General features: G+C 42.4%; 1 protein-coding gene across 6 annotated transcripts in view; it reads left to right on the forward strand.

Moving 5' to 3' along the window:
* The first annotated feature begins 6573 nt into the window (after positions 1 to 6573).
* Positions 6574 to 14231, forward strand: part of ABI1 (abl interactor 1) — an 86985-nt gene continuing 79327 nt past the window's right edge. For all 6 annotated transcript variants that reach the window (XM_026710035.2, XM_026710037.2, XM_026710039.2 and 3 more), the window contains exon 1: positions 6574 to 6903. In XM_026710035.2, the coding sequence (XP_026565820.1) occupies positions 6787 to 6903 (117 nt within the window). In that variant the 5' untranslated portion in view covers positions 6574 to 6786. The remainder of the gene's footprint in view (positions 6904 to 14231) is intronic.

The raw sequence follows: 14231 nt of genomic DNA on the forward strand, positions 1-14231 counted from the left end.
ATGGTAAATGTGGTTAAAGGTATCCTGGAAAATGTAGTTCATGTCACGTGGCCACATCTGTAATTCTGATTGGTCACTAATTTGACCTTCGATGGGTTGGGGGAGTTTTCCTCACTTTTGCCTGAACTCCCTAACTCATGGCAGCTGCTTTCTATCGCTACGAGATGGGTTAGGAGATAATCATCTTTTACTACAAGGCAGATATACAAAGGATTGGTCATTAAAGAAGAACTTCATCACAAATGTGAATTATGAGGAATGATGAACGAATAAATGTACTTTGTTATGGACGTCTTGTTGAGTTTATCTATCTGCATCTGTACCGCGTACAAATCCACCACTGTGCAGAAGACAGAAAAGTAAAAGATGATCTCCTGAAGTCCACCAGTAAAAAGACTGTTAATTTGGATTTCTGATAAAGCAAAGTAATATTGAAGCCAGGAGTGAATATGCATCGTCTCTCTCTCTCTCTCTCTGTGAGCATCGGAACTCTTTACATACTGATTGGATGGTGGAAGGGGTTGGAACATGCTAGAAACAAAGAGAACTTTCTAACTGCAGAGTTGAAAACCAGTAACCCACCCACCCCGCTCATCTCTGCTTAATTTGTCTTCCTGCTATCTCAAAGTCTCCATTTGCATAACAAGGAGAGTCAGATATTTCCCAGCTCTCAAAGGAAAATCAAACCTCTGTCTTTAAACCTTCTACAAATGCAGTGAGAGATTCTGAGAAATCATGCCTGTATGCTTGTCGGTAAAACAAAAGCTGATCTTCCTCTGCTCATCTGGAAGGCAGGCAAAGCAATAAAGAGGCCAGGGTTATAAAAATTCCTCTGACCAGAGCCATCTCCAGACCAATGGGCACACTCCTTGCCCCTGAAGAGAGACACTTAATCTAGCAATGATTTAAACAAAGTCAGCATCTTGCATTTTGCTATCCTGCTGAAGTCAATAAGGATTTTTCCTTTAACAAAATTAGTAGCAATCTAAAAGCAACCATGGTGGAGCATCTTAGTTGTGTTTTCAATTGCCATTCAACTGCTAGACTCTACCACCATCTGGTGGTCAAAAAAAATTCTTATATGATTTTTTTCTACAAAGTCTCTCAAGATTGACCAGAGTGTTTCTCCAATGATAACCCCTTTTTGCAACTCTTGTGGACAATTTAATTAATTTAATTCAAATGTTGCAAGATTAATTGCAACCTACCAGACTCAAGCAAAGCAGCCCACAGTACCAGGTCAAGGAGAAATTTCCCATATTTTTCCAACACGTGTTTATCCAATGGCAATCCCTTTTTGCAACTATTGTGGACAATTTAATCAGTTTAATTCAAGGTTCCAAGATTAACTGCAACCTAACATGGGCGTAGCAACTACTGTCACCTTGTGGAGCAAGCAACACTAACAGGCATATTTCTGCGTTTAGCCCTCAAGTCTCTAGACTTCTCAACACAACCTCTAGTGCCTCCTTGTGGAACAAGCCACACTAGCAGGCATAGTTCTGCGTTCAGCCCTCAAGTCTTCAGACTTCTCAACGCAACCTCTAGTGTCCCCTTGTGTTGCAAGCTCACAACGCACCCTAGAAACAGTCATACTGTGAGTTGTGCTAGCATCGCCCAGACTCTGCAGCGCCACCTACGTGCTCAAGTACTAAATTCAGCAGAAATCCTACTTTCCACTACCTGCACATAGCGCCCCCTAGTACAATAAAAGGAATTACACAGAAAACCACTACATTTTCCAAAATTCTCCCTTTGCCAATTTGAAGCATGGCAAATTCCTCAGCCATGACAGATGTCTCTGATGTACTAGAAGACCCAAATCCTCCACCCACCCTTGTTGTAAACGTGGAACCTGATTCCCAAAACCCAGTTACAGATGTCCAAATCTCTACAGTGATACCTCCGAAAGCCTATGACCTCAGAAAGAGTAAGAAGCTTACTGAACCCATGGAAGAACAGTTGAAGAACGAGTGGCAGAAGCAATATTGCCACTACGCAGACTACTGGGTGGAGCTTGAGAAGATCTGTGATGCCCCAAAACACAAGCTACCCCCTGAGAAACTCCACACATTGCTAGATGATCTAGATGCCCTTTCCGCATGGTGGAGAAGCAGCAAAAACAACCTCAAGTCCATCTAGTCAAGACTGGGTGACCCAAAACTCCTCAAATATGTCCAATGCTTTGAGGAGATTCACAAAGAATGTGAAAACTGCATCGAGGAAAACAAAACAGCCCTCCAGGCAGCACTCCGCAATGCGCTCCGCCAGGAAGTAGCGTCAAGGGAGCAGGCCACATCTGACTTAGCTCCTTGATCACATGCGTCTTCTTCCCACCACTCAAAGAAAGCCTCCTCTCTCCATCCCAAATCGGCTAGATCACAGGCAGGTTCTAGTATCTCGCGCCAATTCTCTGCTTCTGGCTCTCACCATCCTTCCAGAACATCCTCCTGTCGTAGTGGTGCATCTCAGGCCTCCAAAGCAGCAAGTTACACTAAACAAGCTGTAGAAGCCCAAGTTGAAGCTGTAGCAGCAGAGGCAGATTTACGTATTACAATAGAGGTGATACGGCAGAAAACTCAAATGGCCAAACAACAAGCAGAAATAGCCAAACAACAGGCAGAAATAGCCAAAGCTCAGGCCCAAGTGGAATTACTCGAACGACAAAGAGAGATGGCTGTGAAAACAGCATGGGCCGCAGCATGGCAGAAGGCAGCCAACGCTGCCTCCCTTAACTTCACCCTCAAAGACTTGGGAGAAGAGAGCCCAGATACACGGGTCAAGGCCTACGTAGATGAGCAGCACTCGCTTCAAAATGAGCAGATGGAACCACCTCAGTTGCCTAACGGTCTCCCACAACCAGGGAAGATCAGGGATGAATTGCAACCACAGACTCTACACGTCAGTTACGCAACTGACGTTGTACGACCTAAAGTACGAGATTCACTTCCCACCAACAGCAAACCTTCCCCAACTGATGTTGTATGTACTAAGATCCGAGATTCTCTTCCCAGCACCAGCAACCTTACCGCAATGTCTCACGCCCTGCTGGCCGAGCAACTTAGCCCAGCAGTGCTTACGACTTCTCGACAAGTCAACAAGTCAACGACAACTGCCACACTCAATCCACGGTAGCAGCATTCCTGCCACAACCTCAATACCAATCTGGCTCCCAGGCACCACAAGGTAACTGCACCCAGCCTACACAGCAGTGTGACACTCGACCACTGTCCCCAGTATGGGAGAACGATATCCTCTATGAGTACTGGGAGGAAGACTACAATCCGTCGTTGACTTACAACCCGAACCCACCCTAAGAGAATCCAGGGGGAGAACCCTCTATGTCAATACCTCCCCCCAACTCAGCAAATGCTGAAGATTACTGGAGAAACTTGGCTGTACAGAGTGGAAAGCTAAATTTGCACACCAACGGAGTTCGCAAATTCTCTGACAAGCCAGGCAGCGAGTATCTAGTATGGAAAAAACTTTTCCTGCACCCCATTCAGGTGCATGCCTGAACCCTGATGAAATAATAGGACACTTGATAACATGACTAGGGCTACAGTCTGCTGACATACTGAGGGCACTTTATGCATCCCACTTAGACGACCCGGCCGCTGCCCTATGGTTATCATGGAAAAGGTTTGACGAACTGTATGGCGCTTCTGAGAACGTAGAAGCAACACTCTTGGACAGCCTCAACAGATTTCCTAAAATTCCTGTCGACAAGCCTCGCTGTATCATAGACCTCGCTAACATACTTGTCCAGCTGAGAACAGCACAACGGGATCCCAACTTACTGGGACTTTCCTGTCTTGATCACGTCAACACGCAGAACAAAATTGTTCGAAAACTTCCGCAGGTGCTAGTTGAAAAGTGGCTCCAGTTGTCTGACACCTTCATGGCCAAGCGTCGCCACTGCTTTATACCCTTCACATTCTTGAAGAATTCATGTCCCACCAGGCAACAGTGTGCAACACACACCAGGCCCATGGACTCAGAGTTGTTAATCCTCCTAATGACAGGAGATACAACAGCAACCATATATCGGCCTCGGGCCCTATGCACACTAACAGGGAAAGACCCTTCATGGTTGTCCATAAAACTGAGATCGATTCCTCATCCACACACAGTTGGGGAGAGGACTCATCAGATACAACCCAATTTAGATCTCCAAATACAAGGGGAATACAGTTTTGTCCTATGCACCACACTTGTCACTAGCTGAATAGCTGCACTGGGTTTGCAGCAAAATCACCGACCCAATGAATAGAGTTGCTAAGGGAGTAACAATACTGCTACAATGTTGCGAATCCAAAAACCCATCCAAGTACTGCACAGCCAAGGTGCAATGCAACTTATGCCATAGTGACCAGCACCCGACTGTGCTGCATCGAGACTCCGAGCTGACACTGCACATATCTTGTAACCCTCCTTCGGACAAGGAGCCTCAATGTAACACAGAAGCATGCAGAGCTCCTTGGCAGACTGACAAACCACAACCAAAACCAAGGATGAGTTTCAACTGCACAGCACTGTGCGTCTACTCACCATGCTCTCGTTCATGTCTTCCCATTTGTTTAGCCAAAGTGTACCCTGAAGGACGCCCTGAGAAGGCCGTGAAAATGTAAATGTGAAAGTGTCAAAGCACCTGCACACTGGCCAGACCCACATTCTTCTTTGAGGTGCAACAGGACGAACTTCCCTTCACTGTATCAATGTGCCATGGACCAAGAAGCACGGCAGGGAAGAGAGCTACTGGATTCTGCATAGTAATTGGATGGAAGTTCCCAGTTCCCACTACTGCCTGTATTTGAATGCGATGGGGTACCGAACGACCGCAGTCAGATCGCAACTCCTGAGGAGCATGCCTCACCTACAGCACCTGGCTCATCACTTTCCCGCTCTAGATCTGGAGGCTGAGATCCTACTCTTGCTGGGAAATAATGCCCCACACGCCTTTCTCTTCTCCGAGTCAGTCAGCGGCCCTGTAGATGGCCCAGTGGCCATCAAAGGTCTACTAGGATGGGGAATTGTAGGAATTGTCAGTGACGATCAGATGCAGGCTCCAACCCAGGCAAATGCCTTAGCACCATCCATTCCAACAGCCTTCAAAAACAAGAATGCCGTTCCAGAATAAAAGGCCACCAGTGCTCAGTACACTTTTGCTAGGACATGCCAAAAACCACCAGACGTCCACTAAGATGCTCTACACGGGCATATGCCTCCGCAACACCCTTTCCAACAGCTTCCCGATGACCTTTGACACTGTGGAAGCAAGAGTACTGTTCCAACCCTAAAAGTCCACCAAAAGCAACCACCAGACTTTCACGATTGGTACCAAGAGTACTTGTCCACCCTAAAAGGCCGCCAGAAGTGACCAGCAGACTTGCACCAAGAGGCCGAACTTGAAGATTGAACCTCAAGCTTTGCATGCTTTGCTTTGACAGTTTATTAATATTTACTGTTTCTCTTAGTTATGTAGCTAACTGTTTATCTTATATAGTTATGTGCTATTCAGTTAGTATTACTGTCTACTGCTTATCTTAGTTTATAGTTAATTTTTTTCTTTCTTCTTTTAATGGTGGAATTTACAATTCCAGGAGGGGAGTGTGCTGTCCCAGCCAAGTGTATGGGAATTGGATGGTTACTTAGGAATCATGAGCTGTCCCTTAAGGGAATGCATCATGGTAAATGTAGTTAAAGGCATCCTGGGAAATGTAGTTCATGTCACGTGGCCACATCTGTAATTCCGATTGGTCACTAATTTGACCTTCGATGGGTTGGGGGTTTTCCTCACTTTTGCCTGAACTCCCTAACTCATGGCAGCTGCTTTCTATCACTACGAGATAACCATCTTTTACTACACCGCAGATATACAAAGGATTGGTCATTAAAGAAGAACTTCATCACAAATGTGAATTATGAGGATACCTGATGAACGAATAAATGTACTTTGTTATGGACGTCTTGTTGAGTTATCTGCACCTGCACAGTGTACAAATCCACCACTGCAGATGACAGAAAAAATCTATTCACCAAAGCACCAATCACATAGGACGGTTAAAAAGATTTAGGCTTAGGGTATCTTTATTGTCACTTTGAATGTACACTAATCTGCATACAATAAAATGAAATTTGGTTGCATATGGCTCTCAAAGGGTCTTCAACTCTAATATACACTACGTAAACGTGACAAAATAAATAAATAGAAAATACAAAACCCACATATATTATACGACACGGAGAAATAACAACAGTCTAATTCGGATGTATATATGCATCATAATGAAATAACATTCTTGCTCCTATTCCCTGGCAAGCAGCATTCGCTGGAGAAAAAATGCTGCATTTAAAAAAAACAACCCAAAACCACGTTTTTACAGTGACGCCTTTGACATTTTCGCTTTGCTACGGTCTCATCCGGAAGCGGGGGAGCGCCGGAAGAGCGGCACGAGGCTGCCCAATCCCACGGGCGTGACTACATCTCCCGACGTACCGCGCGGTTGCCTCTTCCGGCCGAGGCAGGAGGGGTGGGGGGGGCAGTAGAAGTAGGAGGGATCCAGAAAGGGAGAGAGAGTGAGGAGGGAGGGAGAGAGGAAGGAAGGAAGGCAAGCAAAGGAAAGGAAGGGTCGCGAGTGAGTGAGTGAGCGAGCGAGCGGGTGAGTGGAGAAAGCGGATCCTCCGAGGTGAGAGCCCTGCGAGCAAGGTTCCCACAATAGCAGGCAGGTCGTGAGCCCGTGGCGCTCCCGCGGTCTCTTGAATACCAATGCAGAAAGGTGGAAAATGGCAGAGCTGCAAATGTTACTAGAAGAGGAAATCCCTTCGGGCAAGAGGGCTTTGGTGGAGAGCTACCAGAACCTCACCAGGGTCGCCGACTACTGTGAAAACAACTACATCCAGGTAAGAGGCCGGGAGAGCGGGGTGGCAGTGGCTCCCGAGGAGCCCCTTCCTCTCTTTAAATGGGCAGCGGGGGATGAGAGGGAGCCTCTGCCTTCCACCCTTACAATTGCAGGAAGCGGGCACCGACCGTGGCATTTGGGGGGGGGGGGTGAGGGAGGACATGGTGTGGCTCGCAGGTTCCACCCCCACCCCCGCGTCCCACGCTTCTTTGGGGTTTTTGCTTTAAACTTTTAACCAAAGAGAGCTCTTCTCTTCCTCCTCCTCCTCGCCCTGAAGTCCAACTCCACCTTAGTCGCTCTGCTGTTTGCAAAGGAAGGGAAATGGGGGTGGGGGGTGGGTGGGGAGGGGAGAGAGAGGAGTTACTGTATTTCATCACTTCGGAGTCGAGGGTGTGCCACCTAATAGGTGTTTACTGTAAGGCAGGCTCGGCAGACTTCTGTGGGGTTGTGGATCGTTTGAATGGGGTGTGTGTGTGTATGTCGAGAAGATGAGCTGCTTTTCTCTGGCGGCCACTGCCATCCTTCCCAGCAGCCAGATTGGGGCGGAGAATAGTTGTCTCCCAGCATAGTTGGTGGGCACTAGAAGAAGGGGAGGTCCATCCAGAGGCAAAAATAGTTCATGGATTTAACAAGGCTGCTTATTAGCTTTTTCGGGCCAGTTTCCTCCCCCTCCCCCTTCTCATTACTTACTCTTTGCCCTCCTGATAATATCTTAATGATCACGTGTGCGGGTTGCAAAACACGCATTAAAATAATGCTTGTTCGTGCATTAGAAAAGCAGAATTCCAGCTGGAAATGGAGAATAATTGCATGTTCTTAAATGGTGCTGGGGCATGAATAGTGGCCAGATTTGTTCCTCCTGTTTTTCAAATATGTCAGCGGGGTTGTGGGAAAAGACTGTCATGTAAATAGTGAATAATCATTTGGCTTGCTCATCTGGCAGGATGAATAAATCCTGGTAGGAACTGGAAGCAAAGGAACTGGAGCAAAAGCCTTCCTGCACTTAAGCATGCTTATGGATGCAGCCACTCTTATAAATAAGTTAGAGTAATGTAGTCATGTGAGTCAATTCTATATGGATATTTAATGTTTTGGCATATAAATCTTACTGAGCTAAATGAATTACATTCCTGCATGATATTAAATTGTTGAAATAATCAGCTGGAAAAAGAAGTAAACTGCAGCTGGACAGCCAATCAAATAGAAAGCTATTTCAGCATGTCATACCCTCTAAACAGGTAGACTTTGTGTATTAAGCATTTTACAGCAGTATTTTTAGATTTCATAGGAGACAATTCAGAATGGCTGAATGCTGTATTTATTTAAAATAAATACTTTAATTTTTTAGTCCCAATCACATACTAGTTCATCTCTTCAATGACTTATCAACTGATCTTCCTTTAAAAATATCATAAGGATATGTGGTAAGGTAAGATAATCTGATGGGTACAACTTGGGTATTAAAATGTAGCCCTATTTTGTACATTCCTGATGGAGGGCAGTACATTTTGGAAAATGTAACAGCAATTTAACAATTCTGAATATATTTTTAGGTAGAAAAAAGTAAATGGGACCTGTTGCATGCTTTCTTATGCTCCAGAAATCTTTTTATCATGCTCATTGTCCATATTGTTTATGCTATCTAATATTTACAAATAAAATAGTTTGAACTGCTTATTTTTTTCTATTTTTCCAAATACTGTGTTAAATTCTGGGGATAATATGACTATCTCATTATCCCTTGGATTGTTTTCAATTGATATGCTGTTCTGAATCTATTTAACATTTTCATTGCTAATTTAAGAGCTTGTAAAGGTGCTTTAAATATTGATGATGCCCTAATTGTATTAAAAAAGTATGCCAAATGGTTCTACAAATCCAATACCTGGTTGTTGGATATACCCTTGAGATTGATAGATCTGTGTTGCTTTTCTCTTTAGCCAACCTCTGGTACCAAAATGTGCAGAGTTAGATGAAAATTGTGGAAAACAACTAGAGGCCATCAGCATAATTAAATATATTTATGTTTTGGGAGATGAAGACTGAAAAAGATGCTTTCAAACATATGTTTAAATAAATGAGATTTAGTCTAGGGATCTAATTTTTAATCATTGAGTGAAGAATATGGGTTTCTTTATGGAATGATTTCCCTCCCGTAAGTATGTATACATATATGATATGTCTATATTCATTCTCTGGTAAGAAGATGAAAAAAAAAGATTCTGGTGAATTTGTGCTAATATAAAGATAGCTTAAAAGTGTGTGATAAAGTATAACCCAAACAATTGACTCTGACCATTTTGGATATGACACAGCAGATTTTAACGTTTTCTTAAATGCTCTCGTAAGATCCAAAGAGCATTTTTATACAAAATATATGCAGGCCTACATAGTACAGACTACATGGTAGAAAACAAGGTCATTGATCTTAAGAGCGCAGTACAGAATTAATTAAAATCTCAGCTCCAATGTGATTTTGTTGGTCTTAGCCTGTTTCTCTACTTGAGTCCACAAATATCATTGGAACAAATCTTGAAGAATTGCATGGATGAAAAAATGTGGAGCATTGATAAATAATGCACTGTAAACAACACTAGAAATTAGAAAATGTTTTTCTGATATAAATGGACAGGACAAGTTGGAAAATAGGACAACTGGTCTGAGGTAGATACAATTATTTTTGGATAAATAAGATGCAAATCCATTGTATACAGAGTAACATAATATGTAATTGGTATTTTTGTATTTTTTGTTCAGAAAGGATTTACAATGTATCACAACTTTTTGGCCTTTCCAATAATTATTGGTGTATATCATCTTGAAATCTCTTTTTTAAAACTTCTTTTTTTAATATGAAACATAATAATGTTTTTGAGCCTATCAGTGCAATAAAGGCTAGAATAAATTATATATATTATCTAATATGAAAAAAGTTTGAGAGAAAGCTACCTCCAGATGCCTAAAAGGATTTAGGTTATACATCGGTTGTAATATAAAACTTGTCTTCATTCAACTAAATGCAGAGATGCTCTTTGACTTGCCAGTATGCTTATGTTGGCAATTTAGCATGATTCATATTACAATTTTGTGGGCAATTTTCTATTTTAGTTTAACTTACATTAAAATGTATGAAGTTCCTACAAGAATTCTGAAACACTGATGACAAATAGATTTGTTATGAAGTCTTCTTGCAAATGTAGTCAGATTTGTAGTAAATACCATAATACTTCACACCAGTTGGACACATAACTTTCCCAATAATTTTGTAAATCCACAATGATATAGGCAGCCTGAACATTGTACTGTAAAGTAGTGTTGCTTTTCCTGTTCAAAGTGCATTGAAGTTTATCCAAAAAATTGTGGACAGCAACTCAACTCTAGAGATGGCATTATCTATCTAAACCCCTTTTAATATTTTTTCCCCAGTGGTAAGAGTTAAATTAATTGCTGCTGTGACATTTTCTTGCTCCACCCAAATAAAGCTGCTGATATAAATGCTTCAAAAAAGGCGTGGTTACTTTTGGTTTTACTCATGGGACATATGACAAATAAAGTGGTGAGGTAACTGCAACATGTTTCAACCTGTTAGTGTGTGTTTGGTTTCTCCCCCAATCTCATGTATTGTATTTGATACAATTTGTGGTGAACCTGTGTGGTACTACTGTTTTCATGTGCTGTGTTCTAATGAAGATTGCATGTGCTGTATTTCAATTTGGAATCTCTCTATTTTTTTTTAGTGCTTTAAAAATGCACATGGCTTGAAAAGGAAATGTGAATATTAGCAGCTGGTGAATTGAAAAAACAACTTTGCCTTGGCTAAATTGTACAAGAAATCAGTGGCATTTTAGAGTAATACTTAATTTCGATGCTTTACAAAGGTTTAGTCTAACTCAGTATAAGGTGATAAATGAGTTGATAATACTGATTTGATTTTCCCTGAATTACAGGAGAAGCTGGAGGAAGCCATCTGTTCCACTGTTAGACTAGTATAGTATAAAGATTGTGTTTCAAGGGGATTAATTTGGTGGTAGTGGCGATGTCTATGCTGATGCTGTATTAGAGAATTTAACACGCAAGGCAGTAGGAGTATGTAAAGCGTGCATGCTGGGACTTGGAAAGATATCAGGATTATACAATTACTGTTTTGCATTAGTTTCAAGGGATATACAGTCCATTGCAACTAGTTGTATCCCAATGTACATGCAAATGTATATCCCCAGAGAAAATACTAAAAACAAATTAAGAGGCAAATAAAATAAATGCCTTCAGAATATTTATAAAATCCTTTTGCTAGAAGTTATTTGGTTGCAATCAATTCACACATTAACACAAGTGTGTAACTTCAAACACTTAAAATGTAGCAAATAAAACTAGTTTTTTATAATTCTTAAATTGTTGGATATGGGGGTTTGCCATAGTGTGAATATCTACCCTTTTGTGTTGCATTTCTGGATTGGCAAGACACTTGGGCCTGACATGGCACAATCAGGAATAAGCAAATATTACTGTTGTTAGTACAGCAGTATTTATTAACTTGTCTCAAACAGTATTTCATTTGGGGGTTTCCTCACTCTCCCAAAATGATTGATTGTCGGGGGTTGTTTTAAACATTTTAACATACACAATCTTGAAATTCGTTATGAAAAAGATGTGGTCGGTGACAGAACCTGGCTGATCTTGGTTAATAATGAAAAGGTTCAGTTGGGTGGACCTGATTATTAATAACTGGAAAGGGAGACCATCAGAATTATAGGATAGAGTGGGAATTTGATAAACATCCTAAAAAATGAAATAGGAAAGGACTCCTGTATTTTCCCAGGAAAATTAAACCTGTAACCTGTATTCCTCGGGAGTTGACCTCTTTGAAGGATTCTTTATCTTTGTCTTACGTGTTTATAATTTACCTGACACTTGTGTTTGCACTTCCATAATTGTGATACTGTATATTCCTCTGGGAAAGGAAATAAAATTTGAGTTTAGTATCACTAAATCATAGTGTAGCTTGCTTAGTTTTAACTTTAACTTAAATCATTGTGTTCTGTAAACTATGCTTATTGTTTATCCAGCAGCTTGTTCGATAAAACATTATTAAACCTTGATGTAGTGTAGTGTATAAAACTTTGCCTCAGAATCTTGGACACAAACAGGAATAATTTTTTGGAACTGAAGCACTTTTTTCTCTTAATCACGAATATGATCATCCACTTTTTACCAAATTCTGAAAGACACTTTTGACATGCTGAGTTCAGACAATGTCTTATTAAAATCAGTGGGTAAGTTTATTTCATAGAAGTTTAAATTGAATATCTCTAATCTATAAAGATCTTTTGTACAGATCTTTTGGACTGGAATCCTTTCTGTATCTTAGGCTGCTGAAGCTAAATTGCTAATACGGTATTGTACTAGAAAGTAACTAACAGCCAAGCAACTAGAGCAGTGGTTTCCAAACTTTTTCAGTCCACCACCCCCTTGGTGCTACAAACTCATCCTCGGTGCCCCCCACCCAAGGGTGGGATTCAAATTTCTGTGGGCATGGCCTAATTTGAGGGTGTGGCTTGGTCATGTGACTGGGTGGGGGTGGCTTGCTGGTCACATGCCTGGGTGGACTGGCTTGCTGGTCACGTGATTGGGTAGGTATGGTTATGACTGGCCTCTCCAGAGATACTTGACCTGTTTTTGGAGTTTTGAAAGCAGGTCATTGGACTAGAATCGGCAAAGCATCTTTGATTAGATTCTAGTAGTGAATAAAATCTAATCAGAGATGCTTTGCCAATTCTTGATTTGTTTTATTTGTATCTCTTTATTTTATGTTGTTGAATTGCATTGACATGTGTGTCCCTTCTTGTGCACAACCCAGAAGCTTTTGTGATTCTTTGCAGCAAAAATTACTGACTTCTGGCTTTCTCTACTTTTCAAACATGCCACCACTGCCGCGTTCCTGGCCCCACAAGTCCACCCCACTGAGCCCACTGCATTGGAGGGACCTGCCCAAGCAAGTTAAGTCAATGGGGTGAGCCTGAGAGGGAAAAAGAGAGAGAGGGGGGGGGAAAGAGAAGGAAGAAAAGAAAGAGAAAAGGGAAAGAAAGAAAGAAGGGGGATGGAAGGAAGGGACAGAAAGAAAAAGAAATAAAGAAGGAGGGAGGGAGGGAGGAGAAAGATAATGTGATATCTATTCTAGTCCAATCACCTGCTCCAGCAGGGTTAGGAGAGAGAGAGTGTGTGTGTGTGTGTGTGTGTGTGTGTGTGTTCTTCCTTGTAATTTACCAGTACTTTTTGGTTTTGCCTTCTTCAGAATTGGCACTGTAATACATTGAGGAAAAGTAATTTTTAGGGTGGAGATCTGGTCCAATGGATCCTGTTTAAAGCCTCAACAAAATATGAGTGCTTCCTGATAATCTTGACCTTGTTTCGTCCACAAAACCTTTAATAGAAGCCAAAGATGTTTCAATGTGCTGGCAAAGATGTTTCAATGTGGAAAATGGCCTCAGTCTAAACTAGGCCTCATTTCAATCTGATGCATCAGGTCTCTCTCTCTCTCTCCCCCCCCTCCCTCCCTCCCTCCCTCCCAGACTGGCTTTGCTCTTCTTTCCCAATGTGCCTGCGGGGCTGGTGCTTCGAACATGGATGGAGAGAAAGAGAGAGAGAGAGAGAGAGACAGGTAGGTAGGTAGGTAGATAGATTGATAGACCTTTTGGATAAATATATGGATAAGTAGGTAGGTAGGTAGATTGATTGGTAGGTAGGTAGGTGGGTAGGTAGATCTATATTGGTAGATAGGTAGGTAGACAGAAAGACAGGTAGGCAGGCAGGCAGACAGATAGACCTTTTGGATGGATGTATGGATAGACAGACAGACAGATCTATATTGGTAGGTAGGCAGGCAGGCAGGCAGGCAGACAGACCTTTTGGATGGATGGACGGACGGACAGAAAGGATGCGACAGCGGCGGCACTCTGGGAAAGTAGAGCAAAGCCAGAGTGGGAATAGAAGTCCGCACAAGTTGCCATGTTTGAGAAACATGGGCTGAATATATCAACCTAGCCATTCTGGTTTAGAGTTTAGCATGCTGTTTGATTCTGGCTTAGTCAATAAACCATGGCTAAGATCTTCCTGCTCCTTAATTTAGCTGCCCCTCTGCCCCTTCTCCAGCTCCCTGCCCCAGTTCTTTCTTTGGCATCCAATTTTGCCAACCTCCCAGGAGCAGCGATGCAGCCAACTTCACCCTCTTTGCTTCAACCCAAGGTCCACTTCCATTGGGCCAAGCAAGGGGAGGTACTTTGCACAAGCTCAGAGACTCCCAACTTCGGGGAAGCGTTCCGCCCATCTTTA

This window comes from Pseudonaja textilis, chromosome Z (genome assembly GCF_049901715.1).
Source record: "Pseudonaja textilis isolate UNSWEBS1 chromosome Z, rPseTex1.2, whole genome shotgun sequence".
Taxonomy (NCBI): Eukaryota; Metazoa; Chordata; class Lepidosauria; order Squamata; family Elapidae; genus Pseudonaja; species Pseudonaja textilis.